This window comes from Trachypithecus francoisi, unplaced genomic scaffold (genome assembly GCF_009764315.1).
Source record: "Trachypithecus francoisi isolate TF-2019V2 unplaced genomic scaffold, Tfra_2.0 Lachesis_group1, whole genome shotgun sequence".
Taxonomy (NCBI): domain Eukaryota; kingdom Metazoa; phylum Chordata; class Mammalia; order Primates; family Cercopithecidae; genus Trachypithecus; species Trachypithecus francoisi.
The window spans coordinates 45722668-45740619 of NW_022681454.1; the positions used below are offsets into that span (position 1 = coordinate 45722668).

The 17952-nt window shown below is 36.0% G+C and overlaps 1 protein-coding gene across 5 annotated transcripts in view; it reads left to right on the forward strand.

Moving 5' to 3' along the window:
* The window catches only part of KLHL8 (kelch like family member 8), a 59585-nt gene that overhangs the window by 28939 nt on the left and 12694 nt on the right, over positions 1 to 17952 (forward strand). For 2 of the 5 annotated variants that reach the window (XM_033214140.1, XM_033214141.1), the window contains exons 3-6: positions 4990 to 5538; positions 8013 to 8199; positions 12777 to 12920; positions 14494 to 14605. In XM_033214140.1, coding sequence (XP_033070031.1) covers positions 4990 to 5538; positions 8013 to 8199; positions 12777 to 12920; positions 14494 to 14605 — 992 coding nt within the window. The remainder of the gene's footprint in view (positions 1 to 4989; positions 5539 to 8012; positions 8200 to 12776; positions 12921 to 14493; positions 14606 to 17952) is intronic. The other 3 variants (XM_033214143.1, XM_033214142.1, XM_033214144.1) reach the window with 3 other exon arrangements.

A 17952-nucleotide genomic window follows, 5' to 3' on the forward strand; every position in this document is an offset into this window, starting at 1 on the left:
AATAGTGGAGAATACAAGATGGGGGAGGTAGGGAAGGTGGTGGGGGTATGAATTGAAATAAACTGTTTATTTCATGTTGTGTATTATGCTTACTACCTAGGTTATAGGTTCATTTATACACCAAATCTCAGCATGATGCAATATATCTATGCAACAGACCTACATATGCACCCCTAATTCTAAAGTAAAAGTTGAAAAAACCAAAAAATATATATATTTATTTATAAATTATAATTTATATAATTATTTATAAATATATATATTTACAATAAAATAAAAATATAAATTTAAAATAAAAATAAAACTCTAAGAATGAAGGAATAGTAAAATTTTTTTACTTTATAAGGGGAAAGGAGAGATTATAGGCTTATTTTATTATTTTGAGACAAGGTCTTGTCCTGTCACCCAGGCTGGAGTAGAGTGATGCAATCGTGGGTCACGGCAAGTGTCACGATTATTCTTACGAAGTTATGCAACTGTATATCTACTATAATAGTATTTACGGTAATCAAAAAGTCATAATGTAAATGTCAAAACAACATTGAAATGGTAATGAATAATATGCATGTAGCGTAAAATATTAGATATTAAAGAAATGCTTGCATGAGTTGCTAATGATGAATGTTAAAGTATATTAGAGTAGAAGGGCATTTTTCAACTACTGATATGGAAAATTTTCCTGTATATATAATGGTTAATAATACTAAGATAAAATTTAACTATTTCTAATTTTTTTTTTTTTTTTTTGAGATGGAGTCTCACTCTGTCACCCAGGCTGGAGTGCAGTGGCACAATCTCAGCCCACTGCAACCTCTGCCTCCCAGGTTCAAGCAATTCTCCTGCCTCAGCCTCCCAAGTAGCTGGAACTACAGGCACGTGCCACCATGCCCGGCTAATTTTTTTTGCATTTTTAGTATAGATGGGGTTTCACCATGTTAGCCAGGATGATCTCCATCTTCTGACCTCCTAATCTGCCCTCCTTGGCCTCCCAAAGTGCTGGGATTACAGGTGTGAGCCGCCATGCCCAGCCTTTTTTTTGCTAAACTTTTTTAAGTGAAGTGGAAATAGTTTACAAAATAAATGTTAACCATGGTGAACTCTCTTTTTTTTTTTTTTTTAATAGCAACAAAAGCACAGATTTGTTGAAATGAAAGTACACTCCACAGAGTGGAAGTGGGCTCGATCAAGTGGCGCTCAAGAGCCATGATGGAGTCCTAACTAGTGGAGTTACGAATGCTTTATATGTTGATAGTCAAGTGCTTTACTAATCCAAAAGCCTTTTTTTAATTGTATTTCCATTCATATTGGGTAATCTCTGGAAAATTACTCAAGAGTTTTTATTAATGGTTGGTATTTCAAGCTTTTTAAACAGAAGTCTAAGGAATTATTTAATGAATGTTGATATTCTATATATTTTAATACTGAAGTGTGACATTATTTTTCCCTGAGTATTGTTAAGTTTAGCCTAAAGCTGCCGCCTTACGTATTTTAAGCTTGGCCTAAAAGTTTCTCTGTACACAGTGAACTGTAACCTAACTGGATGTGTAAACAGACTGCTACCTACTCTTGTGCTAATCACTGAGTTTCAGCCAATCATAGGCAACCAATTGTCCAACCTTTGTTCAAGTAAGGCAGACCCTGAGCTGTAACTGACCCATCTGTTTCTGTACCTCACTTCCGTTTTCTTTGTGCCACCTTCCTTTTATCTGTCTGTAAATAATTTTCGACTATGCAGCAGCACCAGAGTCTCTTTGAACCTATTCTGGTTCCAGGACTGCCCAATTCTTGAATCCATCTTTGCTCAGTTAAACTCTGTTAAATTTGTCTAAGGTTTTTCTTTTGTGATAGTATCTTGAATTAGTCACATGTTCACTGATCTAACAAAGAAAGAATATAAATTAGAAAATTAACTAGTATCAGGTACGTATAGTATTTATGTAATTCTAAATTATATGGTAGTGTCTAATATTATGTAACTTGTATGTTTTTCATCCAATTTTAAATATCAGATCTTTAGACTTAGATTCCTTTCATTTTCAAATTTCTAATGAAATGATTTTGGTAATTGGTAATTATTTTTATGTACCAGAGAAAGAAAATGTACAAATAAACTTTCAGGAATGTAATGAACTATGTAACATCAAAGGAGAATCAGTGCATTAAAAAGCCAAATTTTTGGCTGTTCCTATTTATACGTGTGGCTCAAAGATCTTTATAAAGTAAAGATGGATATTTATTCTAAAAGGGTACGTGGGGTGTATGTGTTAAATCACCACATTTTCGTTTATTTGAATCAAGAGTCAAATAGAATTGTAAAGGGACAGAATCTTATTAAAAACAACATGAAAATGACTTGCTGGCCATTGATTTGTACAACTTGAATGGCAAGTGTTAAAATAATGGTTATCTAGAAATTGTAGAACCATATTTTATGATACTATTATATAGGAGAGTGTTGGAAGTTATTTAATGGAGCAGGTTTAAGTCATGTGAGACTTAACAAATATTTACATAGAAACTGAATCCCGGTGGTGGCATGTGGAAATAATTTTTTAAAGGATATGCTTAGGCTATTTAAAAATTACTTAGTATCAGATTTCAGATCCCATTTTAGAGCTGACGTGAATTTGAAAACATGCCAAGCTTTATGTTATAATCTACATTACGACTTTAGTCTCAATGGAATCTAAATCCTGCCTTGTGAGTTCTGTGAAAAAATTTAATATAGCATAACAGACAGAAATGATTTTCTTGAACTTGCTGAAATAAGTGATACTGGTTCTTCCACATTAGTGAAGAAAGACTGAGGAAGAGGCTTTTATAAGCAAAACCATTTATACATTTGAACACTCCAGAAGTTGTCATTTAAAAATTATTTCTCAGTGAGGTACAACTGTAAGTTTATTATATCATCAAAACACTACATGAAAACAGGAAAATTGTTTAAATAGTACTATAACTGTTACTTGTATTTGATTAATGTAAACTCCTGGGAAAATGGGATAAATACTATATTAAAAAGATATCTGCCCACTCAGTACCAAAAAATTCCAGATGTAAATAAAAATTTTAGTGTAAAACATAAAATCATAAAAGTAGTATAAAAAATATGTGAAGTAAATATAGAATATTAGAATGATTCCCGTTTCTAGCAGGGTACCTAAAACAATAAATAAAAAGACTTCATTTAATTATATAAAAATCCATTGGGAGAGAATAACATTTGAAAGCAAACTAAAAGAGAAGTTTGAAATATATATGACAAATACCTAATACTCTGATTATATGAGGAGTAGTTATAAAAAATTTGTAGTTCATAGAAGAAATACACATAGCTCAAAATTTATAAATGATTCAATCTTAAGAGAGAGAGAAAAAAAAGATAAACAATGAGATCTTTTTATTCATCAAATTGGCAACTATGGCCGGGCATGATGGCTCACACCTGTAATCTTAGCACTCTTGGAGGCCAAGGCAGGAGGATTGCATGACCTCAGGAGTTTGAGATCAGCCTGGGCAGCATAGACTTTGTCTGTACAAAAAAAAAGTGTTTCTTAACACTCAAGATATGGTGCAAATACTGTAAGAAGCTCAGAAATGGACAGTTTGACAGTATGTATTCACATATTCACATTGTAGCCTTTGAAGCAGCATTTCTACTTTTAAGAGTTTATCTGTTGGAATAATAGAAAATGTGAAGAAAGATTTAGTTACAAAGAAGTTCACTGCTATGCTGTTTGTAATAGCACACTATTGGAAGCTATCTGATTTTTCAATAATTAAGGTGATGAGATTGCAGTGGTTTTTTTTTTTTTTTAACTGCTCTTATGTGAGCTATATCATTTCAAGATAATGTAAATAGAAAATTAAAAAACCTTAGTTGAGCTCATAGTAAATACTACTAAATACTTACTCTGTGCTTCAGTTTTCTGATTGATAAATTGTGGATAATACTAGTACTTACTCACAGGGGTGTTGGGACAGTTGAGTTAGTATATGAAAAGCACTTAGAAGGCCAGGCTCTGTGTCTCATGCCTGTAATCCTAGCACTTTGGGAGGCCAAAGTGGGTGAATCACTTGAGCCCAGGAGTTTGAGACCAGCCTGGGCAGCATGGCAAAACCCTGTCCCTACTGAAAAATACAAAAATTAGCTGGGTGTGGTGGCGCGTGCCTGTAATCCCAGCTGTTTGGGAGGCTGAGTTGGGCGATTGCTCAAGCTCAGCAGGTTGATGCTGCAATGAGCCATGATCACACCACTGCACTCCAGCCTGGGGAGCAGGGTGAGACCCTATCTCCAAAAAAAAAAAAAAGCACTTACGATAGTGGTTGGCATGTAATGAGTGCTAACTGATGTTTGCTGTTATTATTTATTCACAAAATGTCCCTGAAATATAACATAGAAAATCATGGTTTGTTGTGTGTATGTTATAGATACATATATAAAAGAGGCTGAGTGTGGTGGCTCACACCAGTCTGGGAGGCTGAGGCAGCTGGATCATTTGAGACCAGGAGTTCGAGACCAACCTGGCCAACATGGTGAAACCCTGTCTCTACTAAAAGAACAAAAGCCACAAAAATTAGCCAGGTGTCGTGGTGCACGCCTGTAATCCCAGCTACTTGGTAGGCTGAGGCAAGAGAATCGCTTAAACCCAGGAGGCAGAGGTTGCAGTGAGCTGAGATTGCGCCACTGCTCTCCAAGAGAGCAAGGTCTTGTCTCAAAATAAATAAATAAATAAATAAATAAAAAATAAATTGTGTGTGTGTGTGTGTGTATATATATATATGAGATATGTGGTTAATTTGGAAGATGAAAATTGCTTGACTTTAAGAAACTGGCCTACATTGAAAGTAAGTGACCAAAGGTTCGCCTTGTAAAAAGATACTCTAAATTTGTTTGGAAATTTTGTTCCTGTTACAAACACATGTTAAATGCTGACCTAAAGCTGATTTTGATATTAAACTGAATCTTTCTTGGTTTCTTTTGAACAGGTTGGCTCAAAGCTAATCTCTTGTCACAAGCTGGTATTGGCTTGTGTTATTCCCTACTTTAGAGCCATGTTTCTTTCTGAAATGGCCGAAGCCAAGCAAACGCTCATTGAGATTAGAGATTTTGATGGTGACGCAATAGAAGACTTGGTAAAGTTTGTCTATTCTTCACGGCTCACTTTGACTGTTGACAATGTCCAGCCTCTCTTATATGCAGCCTGTATTCTGCAGGTTGAACTGGTGGCTAGAGCTTGTTGTGAATACATGAAGTTACATTTTCATCCCTCCAATTGCCTGGCAGTAAGAGCCTTTGCAGAAAGTCACAATCGAATAGACTTAATGGACATGGCGGATCAGTATGCCTGTGAGCATTTTACTGAAGTAGTGGAGTGTGAAGACTTTGTAAGTGTATCACCCCAGCACCTCCATAAGCTTTTGTCCTCCAGTGATCTAAATATTGAAAATGAAAAGCAGGTCTATAATGCTGCCATCAAGTGGCTACTTGCCAATCCTCAGCATCATTCCAAATGGTTGGATGAAACACTTGCACAGGTAGGGGCTGAAATAAGATTTCACACAGAAATGAAATGATACGGAAGCAAATTAACATGCTTCATTTATTATGAAAAGTGTAGATTATTTGAAGGAATATAGAAATTATTGATGTAATAAATGATAAAAATGACTTTTAGCTCTCTAATTTTCCTATTAACTTGCTGTGCTGTTTCAGGATGAATCTAAATTTGTCACATTTGAATTACCAGTATCATTCTCTGCTTTTTAACCTGAATATTTAAAATATTCCTTTGGGATACTAATGATGAATATTTTATTTATGCCAGTAGAAAATGGTTTGAGGAAACAGCTCTAAATTAATATAATTTATAATTATTGTTTTGTAATGAAGTTTCTAAATTAATGAATTATTTTGCTAATAAAAGTATAGTTATTCCTTTTTTTTTTTTGAGACGAGTCTTGCTCTGCCGCCCAGGCTGGAGTGCAGTGGCCGCTCTCAGCTCACTGCAAGCTCCGCCTCCCGGGTTCACGCCATTCTCCTGTCTCAGCCTCCCGAGTAGCTGGGACTACAGGCGCCCGCCTCGTCGCCCGGCTAGTTTTTTGTATTTTTTAGTAGAGACGGGGTTTCACCATATTAGCCAGGATGGTCTGGATCTCCTGACCTCGTGATCCGCCCGTCTCGGCCTCCCAAAGTGCTGGGATTACAGGCTTGAGCCACCGCGCCCGGCCTAGTTATTCCTAATGTGTGAAGGTTTATTATGTAAACAACCATAGGACATCACTTTCTATTTTCTTCTTTCACCATAGTTTGACTTTTTAAACCTCAGAAATGTATCTCATTGTTACTGTTGTTATTTTTCACTGTCGATAGCAGTTACCAGGATAAGAAGATTGTAGGCCCTCGTGATCTTTTTTTCTTTTGTCTTCCTCCCCTCTCCTTTCTCTCTCTTCCCGCCTTCCCTTCCTCCCTTTTTTCCTTTCTTCATTTATTCCTGAGAAGTAAAATGATGTTTTACTATTTAAGAGTGTTCCTATTTACTTATTTTTTCTAAATTAAATGCTTTGTTAAAACTAGTGCTTATTAAAAGCACTCAATGATAATCTTGTGATATTTATTTATTTATTTATTTATTTATTTATTTATTGAGATGGAGTCTCGCTCTGTCACCCAGGCTGGAGTGCAGTGGCTGGATCTCGGCTCACTGCAAGCTCCGCCTCCCGAGTTTACGCCATTCTCCTGCCTCAGCCTCCCAAGTAGCTGGGACTACAGGCGCCCGCCACCTCGCCCGGCTAGTTTTTTTTTGTATTTTTTTAGTAGACACGGGGTTTCACAGTGTTAGCCAGGATGGTCTCGATCTCCTGACCTCGTGATCCGCCCGTCTCGGCTTCCCAAAGTGCTGGGATTACAGGCTTGAGCCACCACGCCTGGCAATCTTGTGATTTTTAATAACAAAGTTTCTTAATAGCATTATCAGAAAGTTAAACAAATAGTAAGAAGAATGAAAGTGCTTATAATTACCAGTGTTGTCATTTTAGATATTTATAGGCAGATGAAGTAAACCTATTCAAAGTGTGATGATAAGACATATTTTTTCAAGTGCATGTCACAATATTTATGCATTCATATGAGTATCAAAATTCAGAACACATTTGAATCTTCTCTCTTAGAATTATTTTGAAAGTAAGTTTGTCAGCAAAGCAAATGGAAAGTTTTATTATCGTGCAGCTATATCTTATTTGTGTATATGTGTTTTTCTTTAAGATGGTAAGGCAGACTTCATTCAAGGGGGGGGCCGTAACAGTAGATATAGGGACTGCTGCAACAAAGTCTTGCGGCTGGGGAGAGAGACCGGACTCAACCCCTTACGTGTGTGTGCTTTTAACTCAAAATAGCATTACCTGGTTTCATCATCCCCTTTAATCCACTGGAAAATCAGTGCATCTTTAATACAGGAATGGCAAATGCCTCTGTTGAAAAAGGGGATGCATCCCTGAGTTAGTATATTCCCTTCCAAGATCACTGATTTGAAGAAAACGCTTGTTACAGATATTAATTTTTACATTTTTAAGTTAGAAATCACATTTCCCTATGTTTAATCTTAGCTTAAAAAGACAAAAGAACAAAGCCCAGCACTTTTGTTTTGATTGTACCTTTGTCAACAGAAGGGCCTTGTGATTATGTCAGTACCGTTTTTGGAAGTAAGCAATTTGAAGATAATTCAATTATAAAGCCTATTTAAACCTATATTTAAAGTGGGTGGATGTAATTTAACGTGTAGTCTGATTTCATTTGAGCAGACCAATACTGGAAATTGCTTTAGAATTTGGCACGTTGAATTTCATGAACATGTTAGATTTCATGAAGTAACAAATTTGAAAAAGAGAACATGCTGCAGTAGAAGTGGAGAATTACCCATCTTATTTTCACCTTTATTTGATACAATTTTTAGACTTTATATTTTCCCAAGAAAATATAAAATGTATTATATTGCAACTATTCATGATCTTAGGTTCGTCTGCCATTGTTGCCGGTTGATTTTCTTATGGGTGTTGTGGCAAAAGAACAGATTGTCAAGCAAAATCTAAAATGTAGAGATTTACTGGATGAAGCAAGAAATTACCATCTTCACTTGAGTAGCAGAGCAGTACCTGACTTTGAATACTCCATTCGAACTACCCCAAGGAAGCATACTGCTGGTAACCAAATTATTTTGTCAACTCTCCTGGATGGATCTTTGTTGTATTTGAGGGTTGTTCTTGTGTGCCCAAACTTAGTTGTAATATAATTAGTGTCTGATTGCCTTAAAGTAATAATTGGCAAATACGGTTTTATATATGTATTTATCATTTTTACTGTACATTATTTAGTTTTACTAATAAGCCAGTTTTTCAAAAAGCCATAATCAGTCCTATATACTCTGCAGAGCCTACTGAAATATCTCTTCTTTTGAGATCTTCCCCGACTCTGAACTTGCTTTACTATGTTGCATTTTCATTTATTCATTTGACATGTCTTGAGTTCTTCAAAGACAGCTGAGTATCTTATTTAGGTTTCTATCCCTGGGGCCAAGCGTGGAGCTCGAAATATATTGTGTGTCTAAATATTTGTTTTTTCATTTTACCAATAAAAAGGGCACTAAACATAGCTAACATTTGTATAATGGGTTATATTAAACTGTTAGAATCTAAAGCCCTTAGGTTTTAGGAGGCATGCAGTTTCACCTTTATTTGATACAATTTTTAGGCTTTATATTTTCCCAAGAAAATAGTTCATGTTCACTTCTTTTTCTTGAGACATTATGCTATAAGAAGTATCACTTTTTAATAAAATATTTATAAAGTGTAACATATTTGAGACATGAGGGAATACATGAGGTTCAGAAATTTAGGGAAGAGGTGCCCTGAATAGAGACTTCCTCTATATATGGTGCTATCTAAATATGCAGTTATCAAATAATGAGGTCTTTGAAATAACCTGAAAACAACATGATTATGTTCTACTCATGATTATGAGTAGAATGAAATTTTATCTAGGTAATACAAAGAAACGCTGAAAGTCATACACCTACCTATGAAGAAGTAGTTCTTCTAGATAATTAGTTTAACATGAAACTAATTATCCTCATTTTCTATAGGTTGATGTAAAGAATTAATTTTCTTTTTTTTTTTTTTGAGACAGAGTCTCACTCTGTCACCCAGGTTGGAGTGCAGTGGCACGATCTCGCCTGGCTCACTGCAAGCTCCACCTCCCAGGTTCACGCCATTCTCCTGCTTCAGCCTCCCAAGTAGCTGGGACTACAGGCGCCCGCCACCATGCCCGGCTAATTTTTTTTGTATTTTTAGTAGAGACGGGGTTTCAACGTGTTAGCCAGGATGGTCTCGATCTCCTAACCTTGTGATACGCCCACCTTGGCCTCCCAAAGTGCTGGGATTACAGGCATGAGCCACTGCGCCCACCCCAATAATTCATTTTTTTAGTTACATAGCTTTTTTGTTGTGAATTTAGAAAGTCAAGGTATTTGATGAAATTCTTTAAATTCAGAGTGGGATTCAAATAACATCTTAGCAGCCTAGGTTATATGCCAAAATGTACTACACAGTCATATAAATGATCTCTTAAATGACTGAAGGAGCTTTATGTAGTAGGTTTTAGTGAAGGATTTGATCCTCATTTTGAAATAGGTGGTTTTATTCCATTTTAAGGATAAGGAGACTAAGAATTAAGTTAAAAGTATGCTGAAGGCCACACATAGGAATAGCAGAAAAAGAGTGCGCATCCTGGTCTTTTACTTTTATTTTAGTTACTTTTTTTTTTTTCTTCCATACTTTGTTCCTGTGTGAACTATATAGATGAAATGCTAGTTTCCACTTAAAGAAAATCTAATCAAAGATTAATGTTACATTCTGGGTTTATAATCCTAGCTGTGCCATTGAACATCTATAATTTTGGGCAAATTTCTTAATCAGGGCATTGGTTTTCTTTTTTTTTTGAGACCAAGTCTCACTCTGTCACCCAGGCTGGGGTGCAGTGGTACTTTCTCAGCTCACTGTGCCTCCCAGGTTTAAGAGATTCTCGTGTGCACCACCATGCCAGGCTATTTTTTTTTTTTTTTTTCATATATTTAGTAGAGCCAACCATGTTGGCTAGGCTGGTCTCAAACTCCTGGCTTCAAGTAATCCGCCTGCCTCAGCCTCCCAAACTGCTGGATTACAGGTACGAGCCACTGCGCCCAGCCCAACTTATAAACAGATTTCTTAATCAAGGCCTCCGTTTACTTATAAACAATTGGACTAAATGATCTTCGCAGTTTCTTCCAACTTTTTTTTTTTTTATTAAAAAAATTTTTTTGAGACGAGATCTTGCTCTGTCATCCAGGCTGGAATGCAATGCTGCAATCACAGCTCACTGTGTCTTGAACCTCCTGGGCTCAAGCAGTCGTCCTCCCTCAGCCCTCTGAGTAGCTGGAACCACAGACACATGCCCAGATAATTTTTTTTCTTTTTTGTAGGGATGGTCTCACTGTACTGCCCAGGCTGATCTCGAACGCCCGGGCTCAAGTGATTTACCCACTTCAGCCTCCCAAAGGGATTATGGGTGTGAGCCACCACACCTAGCTGCTCTTCCGACTTTACATTTATCTAACTTAAAATATTGAATTAGTTGGAAAAGATAGCACAGGCAGCTTCAAGGCATTCATTTATGCAGTCATTCTGCAAACATTTATTAAGTGCCTACCATGTGAAGGGCTCGGTTAGGCGTAAGAAATGCAGGCACATACAGAATATAGCCAGACTTATGTTGGAATAACTTGTCTGGTCTAGGAAAATAGACATTTGAATAAATAAATGCAGTAAAGTCTTAGCAGGTGCTTTTATATCATCATAAGCTGTAATGGGACTTACAAAGAAAACAGTAGTTATTTTTATCTTGGAAGAATCAGAAAAGGTTTTATAGAGAAAGTAAACCTTAGCCTTAGTTGTGAATAATAAATAAATGTTCTTCTGAATGCTAGTTAGGGTAAGGGTGTTCAGTTCATTTTACAATTATTGAATGCCTAGTACCTGGCAAGTACTGTGCTAGTCCGTATTCATGCATGATTGCTTAATACACAGTCTTAACCTACCTTAGACTCTAGTAACAGATGTTGGCATAATGGATCATTTTAATACTATGTATTAAATAAATGCTAATTACCAAAAGTGCTATAGGAACACCAAAGATGTGTACTATATGCATAGTTGCAGGAGCATGAAGTTTAAGAGAGAGAAAGAGGGGAGGAGATTGGGTTAGATCCTGGAAGACCTTTATGCTGTGATACGGTTTTACCTTGTAAGGCAGCCTTTGCTGCTCAAAGTGTGAAGGAAGTGGCCGCCCCTGGACCAGCAGCATCAGCCTTCACTTGGGAACTTGTAGGAAATGCAGATTCTTGGACTTATCTCAAACCTACTGAATTAGAAACTCTGGAAGTCAGGCCCAGCAATCTGTGTTTTATGCCCTTCAGGTGATTCTGCATTACACTACACTCTTTTTTTTTTTAAATTGTGGTTAAATATATGTAACAAAATCTGCCATTTTAAGCATTTTTTGTCTTACTACTTTTTAGAGACAGGGTCTCGCTCCATCGCTCAGGCTGGAGTGCAGTGTTGCAATCATAGCAGACTGTGGCATCGAAATCATGGGCTCAAGTGATCCTCCTGCCTCAGCCTCCTATGGGGTTAGGACTACAGGCATGCCCCACCACACCTGGCTAATTTAAAAATTTTTTGTAGAGATGGAGGTCTTGTTCTGTTGCCCAGGCTGGTTTCCAACTCCTGGCCTCAAATGATCCTCCTGCCTCAGCCTCCCAGAATGCTGGGATTACAAGCATGAGCCACTGCACCTGCCCATTTTAACCATTTTTAAGTGTACAATTCAGTGTCATTCACTGAAGTTTTTGAGAAGTACTGGTGTAGGTAATGGAAGGCTATCAAAAGAGCCTTTTCGTTAGTGTAGTATGTTGACAATCTGAACGCAAAAAGACAGCTTAGTATTAAGAGATGACAGGATTTTGCAGTAGTTAGGTAATAGTTGATGAGAGCATGAACTGTTCCCAGTGGCATTGGGAATAGAGAGGAACAGATAGAACACCCCAGGAAAGGAAGAGATTGTTTAGGTAGGCAAGGAGGGGAGATCCTTTTGAACTTGTTGGGTTTAAGGTGTCTGTGGGACATCAAGTGGAGATGTGGCTTAGAAATGTATGTGGGAAGGTATTATGATATAGGTGGAATCTAAAACAAAGGGATGAACTTTTCCTATAACAAAAAGTGTGTGAGAAATGGACTAAGGATGGAACATGGAAAACATAGAAGGAAATAAATGATTGGAGATAAAAGGAGACTGATATTATAGAAATCAAGGAAGTAAGATGTTTCCCAAAAAATGGGATGATCAGCATATCAAGTGCTACAATTGTGTTCAATAAGAAATTAACTTAGAGGCCGATAGGTTTTGTTACAACCTTAGCAAGAGTAATTTTAGATGGTATGTGAGCATATAGACCATATTGTAGTGGGATATTAGCAAGCAGAGATAGTTGATACACCCTATTCTATGAGGGGACAGGAAGAACATTTTATTAGATTTATAGTAACATAATAACATACTATCCAAATAACTTTTTTTGTGTGTCTTTTTACTTTTACTCAAAGTTTTGACTTTCTAAATATTTTTCCACCCTAATTTTGTTTTCATTTGGCAGCTATGATTTATCTCTATTTTGTGGCTTTACCTTTAGGTGTGCTGTTTTGTGTAGGTGGTCGAGGTGGATCTGGTGACCCCTTTCGCAGTATTGAATGCTATTCTATCAACAAAAACAGTTGGTTCTTTGGACCAGAAATGAATAGTCGAAGGCGACATGTGGGTGTAATCTCTGTGGAAGGTGGGTCCACTTTGTCTGAAATATCACATGATCACAATGCTCTCTTAAAAGTATTTCAACTTTGAAAATGTATTTTTTGTATAAGAAAATGACTAAATTGTAAATTATTTTTAAATAAAATGCTGGTTAGTGATAATTTACTTGCTTTGTGCCACAGATACTCAGTGCGCATAATGTGGAGATGAATATCAGAGAAAAGAGATATAAAGAGTTAAAATAAACTATTCTGAGTTATATAGTTACCAAAAAACTAAACCAAGGAAAAATGTTTATTGAACCCAAATTATAATTACATATCAGTTTTTTTAATACGCATCTTATTTTAATACTCATTCCTGAAAATGAATTAATTGTAGAATCATGGATAAATTGTCAGAAAACTCTAAAAGGTCACTTTTTTATTATAAAAGTATAAATGAATTTTTAACATTATAAAAACATTTTCATAAAAAATGAAAACCACTTGCAACACAAACACCCAGAAATAGTCACAGTTAACATTTTGGTGTACAGTCTTTCCTGTCTTTCTCTGTGTATTTTTGTTGGTATCATCTAGGAAAAAAGTTGATCATATTAACAGTTTTATGGAGATTGAGGAGGGAGGATCATTTGAGCCTGGGAGTTCAAGACCAGCCTGGGCAATGTAGGGAGACCTCGTCTTTACAAAAAAATTTAAAAATTTAGCCAGATGTAGTAGTGCATACCTGTGGTCTCAGCTACTCAGGAGGCTGAGGTGGAAGGATCACTTGAGCCTAGGAGTTTGAGGCTGCATTGAGCAGTCATAATGCCACTGCACTCCAGCCTGGGTGACAGAGCAAGACCCTGTCTCAAAAAGAAAAACCAAACAACAAACAAGTTTTGTGTGTGTGTGTGTGTATGCGTGCGCACACAAACCAGTTTATATATATGTATTTTTTGTTTTGTTTTATGTTTTTTTTGAGATGAAGTTTCACTCTTGTTGCCCAGGCTGGAAGGCAGTGGTGCGACCTCAGCTCACTACAACCTCCGCTTCCCGGATTCAAGCAATTCTCCTGTCCCAGCCTCCCGAGTAACTGGGATTACAGGCTTCCACCACCGCGCCCGGCTAATATTTTGTATTTTTAGCAGAGACAGGCGTTCACCATGTTGGTCTCGAACTCCTGACCTCAGGTGATCCACCCGCCTCGGCCTCCCAAAGTACTGGGATTATAGGCATGATCCACTGTGCTCAGCCACCAGTTTTATATGTTAAAATATAACCTAATCAGAGCGTTTCTCCATTTTATTAAGCATTCTTTGAAGGCATGATTAGTGATTTCGTCTACCAAGTAATAAAAAGTTGGGAAACCTAAAAGGGGCGATAAATATTAGAGCATTTACTAATAAATAACTTCATGTAGAACAGCATGTTTAGTGCAAGCTTACATTGATTTTTCATTCAACTACTGAAATGACATTGATGATAATGTTGAACAGAACAACAATTGTTGAAAATTAACTTCTGGTGACATTTTAATTTTATAATGTTTATATATGTAACATTAATGTTATGAATTTATTTGGAGTCAAATGAAAATACTTCTCTGTTTGACAGGTAAAGTGTATGCAGTAGGTGGACATGATGGAAATGAACATTTAGGTAGCATGGAGATGTTTGATCCTCTCACTAATAAATGGATGATGAAGGCATCAATGAACACAAAGAGGTAGATCAGCATGGAAAGTTATTTTGAACTGATGGTGGAAATAAGATTTCTTAAAATTTAAAGGCCTTATTTTAAACTTTTTTTGCTACTTTAGAAACTTTAAATACCTTCTCAAACACATTTTGTTAGCATGTCCAAGGTGATACTTTGTTACCGCCTTTTAGTTTTTTTAAGAATTAAAAACGCAGTCGTGTTTTGGAGTACCGTATGGTAGTCACAGTTTTCACTTATACATGAGGATTGATGTTTAAAACTTTTTATTTTGAGATAATTTTAGTTTATTCAGAGAAGTTGCAAAAATATTAAAGTTTCTGTGTACCAGTGGTTCTCAACTGAAGATGATTTTGCCTCCTCTATGGGACACTTGGCAGTGTCTGGAGACATTTTTGGTTGTCACAGCTTGGGGATGGGAAAATTGCTGCTAGCATCTATGGGAAGAAATCAGAGATGCTGCTAAAGATTCTACAGTGCAGAACAAGGATCTTCTAGCCCAAATGCCAGTGGCAAAGATAATGCCAAATGCCAGTGCTAAGATGGCAAAACCTTGCCACTTACCCTGCCCCTGGCTTCCCATAATGTTAACATGTTACACAGCCATAGTGGTTTTTGAAATTAGCATTGGTACAGTACTATTAATCTGTAGAATTTTTCGGTCATTTTCCCCACACATCCTTATGCTTCTTACTGATTTTTCTTGTCTAATTGTATTGCTTAATAATCTAATGCAGGTGAATAGTGGCAGAGACAGTAGGTGTTTTTGTCTTGTTCCTGATCTTGTTAGAAAAGTATCTAGTGTTTTGCTGTTAAATAAGATACTGACTTTAGGACTAAGGTATCTATATTTTTATCATGTTAATAAAATAGTCCTCAATTTCTCTTTTCTTCATTGATTTTTATCCTGATGAACAGTAATATTTTAAGTTATTGCTTACATATTTATGTTCTCATTTACATATTTATGTTCTAATATTTATATTCTCATCAACATAAACTGGAATATATGTTGATTAATGTATCAGTCTAAAGGGGAGATTTTCAGTGACATACTTAGTACTCTAACCTGCTTGACACTTTTATTAATGACTTGAATACCAAATTTTTAGATATCCTAAGGTGGAAAGATCACTAAGGCATGTGACCAAATTGGGATTCCATAAAAAAGAGTAGACCACATATACTGTAGACAAAAACATAAAAAATGTTAAAATGAGAGTTATTGGTTAAAACCTGCCTTAGGTATTTTAAAAACTCAATCACATGAGCACAACATAACATGGTGGGAAATCAGGTTTTTGTTTCAAATGGAGAAAAGTACCTGAACCATTATGAAACACAGCTCTTAAAAAAAGGAAAGGAAAAAAGTGAATATAATATAGTTGCCTACATTAAAAAAAGTGAAGCCTTAGGTTAAGGGAGTTTGTAGTTTTATTGTTCTTGACACTGATCTCTCCGTATCTATAAGCTGTGTTGTTGAAGTAGGATATATAACACCAGTAGGGATATGAGAATAAAAGATTAGAGTCTCTGTACATTTTTAAAAATTTATTTTGGGTGGATGTTTTATAATGAACATAACTTGTTAGTACACTAATGTGTTTATAATTTGAAAATAAGATATATAAAAGGTGCACAAAAATGGATTGTTATAAATGTGAGAATGATAATCTGGAATGCATGTAAGAAAATTAGTGGGTTAGTAATACATCTGAAAACCATGTTATCTACAAAAAATAGTTGAAGTGTTACGATCTGGAGGCAAGAAAACTTACAGGAGTAACTAGATATTGTAAGAGGTGTATGTTGCTTTAGTAGGAAGGAATAAATATTTATTTATGATTCAGTATAGTAGCAGTGAAGCATACTGTAATTCCTCCCAGTGTCTGGAATTGTATTGTCAGAAAGATCACATATATTTTGCACCAAATGGGAGATTAAATTTTATTGTCTATTATTTTTCTTTTTCAACTTTATTGTTCTGTAAATGGCATGAGGATTTCAAAGACTGAGCTTAATAATTTATATGAAACTAGAGAATAGAATAATTCTGCCTCTGTGTCAGAGTGAAAATATAATGCAAGAAGAGAGAAGAGGGCTATCTTAGTAAATATTGAAAATATCGCTGAAGAGTTTCTTTTAATAAAACTGCAGGTGGGCCTGGCACAGTGGCTCATGCCTGTAATCCTAGCACTTAAGGGGCCGAGATAGGCGGATTACCTGAGGTCAGGAGTTTGAGACCAGCCTGGCCAACATGGCAAAACCGTGTCTGTACTAAAAATACAAAAATTAGCTGGGCATGGTGGCGAGTGCCTGTAATTCCAGCTGTTTGGGAGGCTAAGGCATGAGAATCGCTTGAACCCAGGAGGTGAAGGTTGCAGTGAGCTGAGATTGCGCCATTGCGCTCCAGTCTGGATGACAAGAGCAAAACTCTGTCTCAGAACAAAAAACCTGGGGTGATATATATATATATATATATATATATATATGACATATAATGATACATATGTTAATATATATAAATGTATCACCCACGGTTTAATTAAAAGAAACAAACCTGAACTAGTAAAACCATACCTCAGACACTGTGGCTTATATGGTTGGCAAATTAGCACCATTCTATAAGAGTTAAAAATGACTTGTTATCAAAATGAGCAATTAAAAACTAAACTACATATGGGGATATGTTGCCTCTAATTTTCTGTTTTTGAATAATATAACAATATTTTCAACTAGTTTTTGCTTCATGTGTTAAAATATGAAAGATTGAAAAGAAATGTGAAGACATTTTAAGTTTTTCTCCCCCTCGTGAGAAAGAATCCTGGAAAAAAAAAAAAGCTAGTCTTAAACTGTTATCTCCCACTGTCTACAGATGACATTTTAATACTTTAATAGGGAGTGATTTAATAGGGAGTGATTTATACTCTGTGATAACTACAATGTAAGCTATACAGAGGCAGAGATATTGGCTATGTTTTTTACTGCTGGTAGCAAAAAACAAAGTGGTATCTTTACCACTTGGTATGTCTTGTGGTGGGCATTTACAACTTTTTTGTTGAATAGGTAAGTGAATCTTTAGACATGCTGTCAGGATGATGGGTTTCAACAGACTCACAACTTGAACAAACATTGGTGTCCATTTCAGTGGAAAGATGAAATAAAAAAATAAAGATAACCGATATTTCACATGTGAAAATTTATTGAAATGCATACTAAAAAGATTATTTGGGGGGTATATAAGTTATAAACAAGTGATATGACAAAATAATTGTAGCTCTATTATTTTTCACACAGATTGTAAATGCTCAGGGCATATTTTAAAAGATTACAGAAATTCAACTGCTATTTTGCTA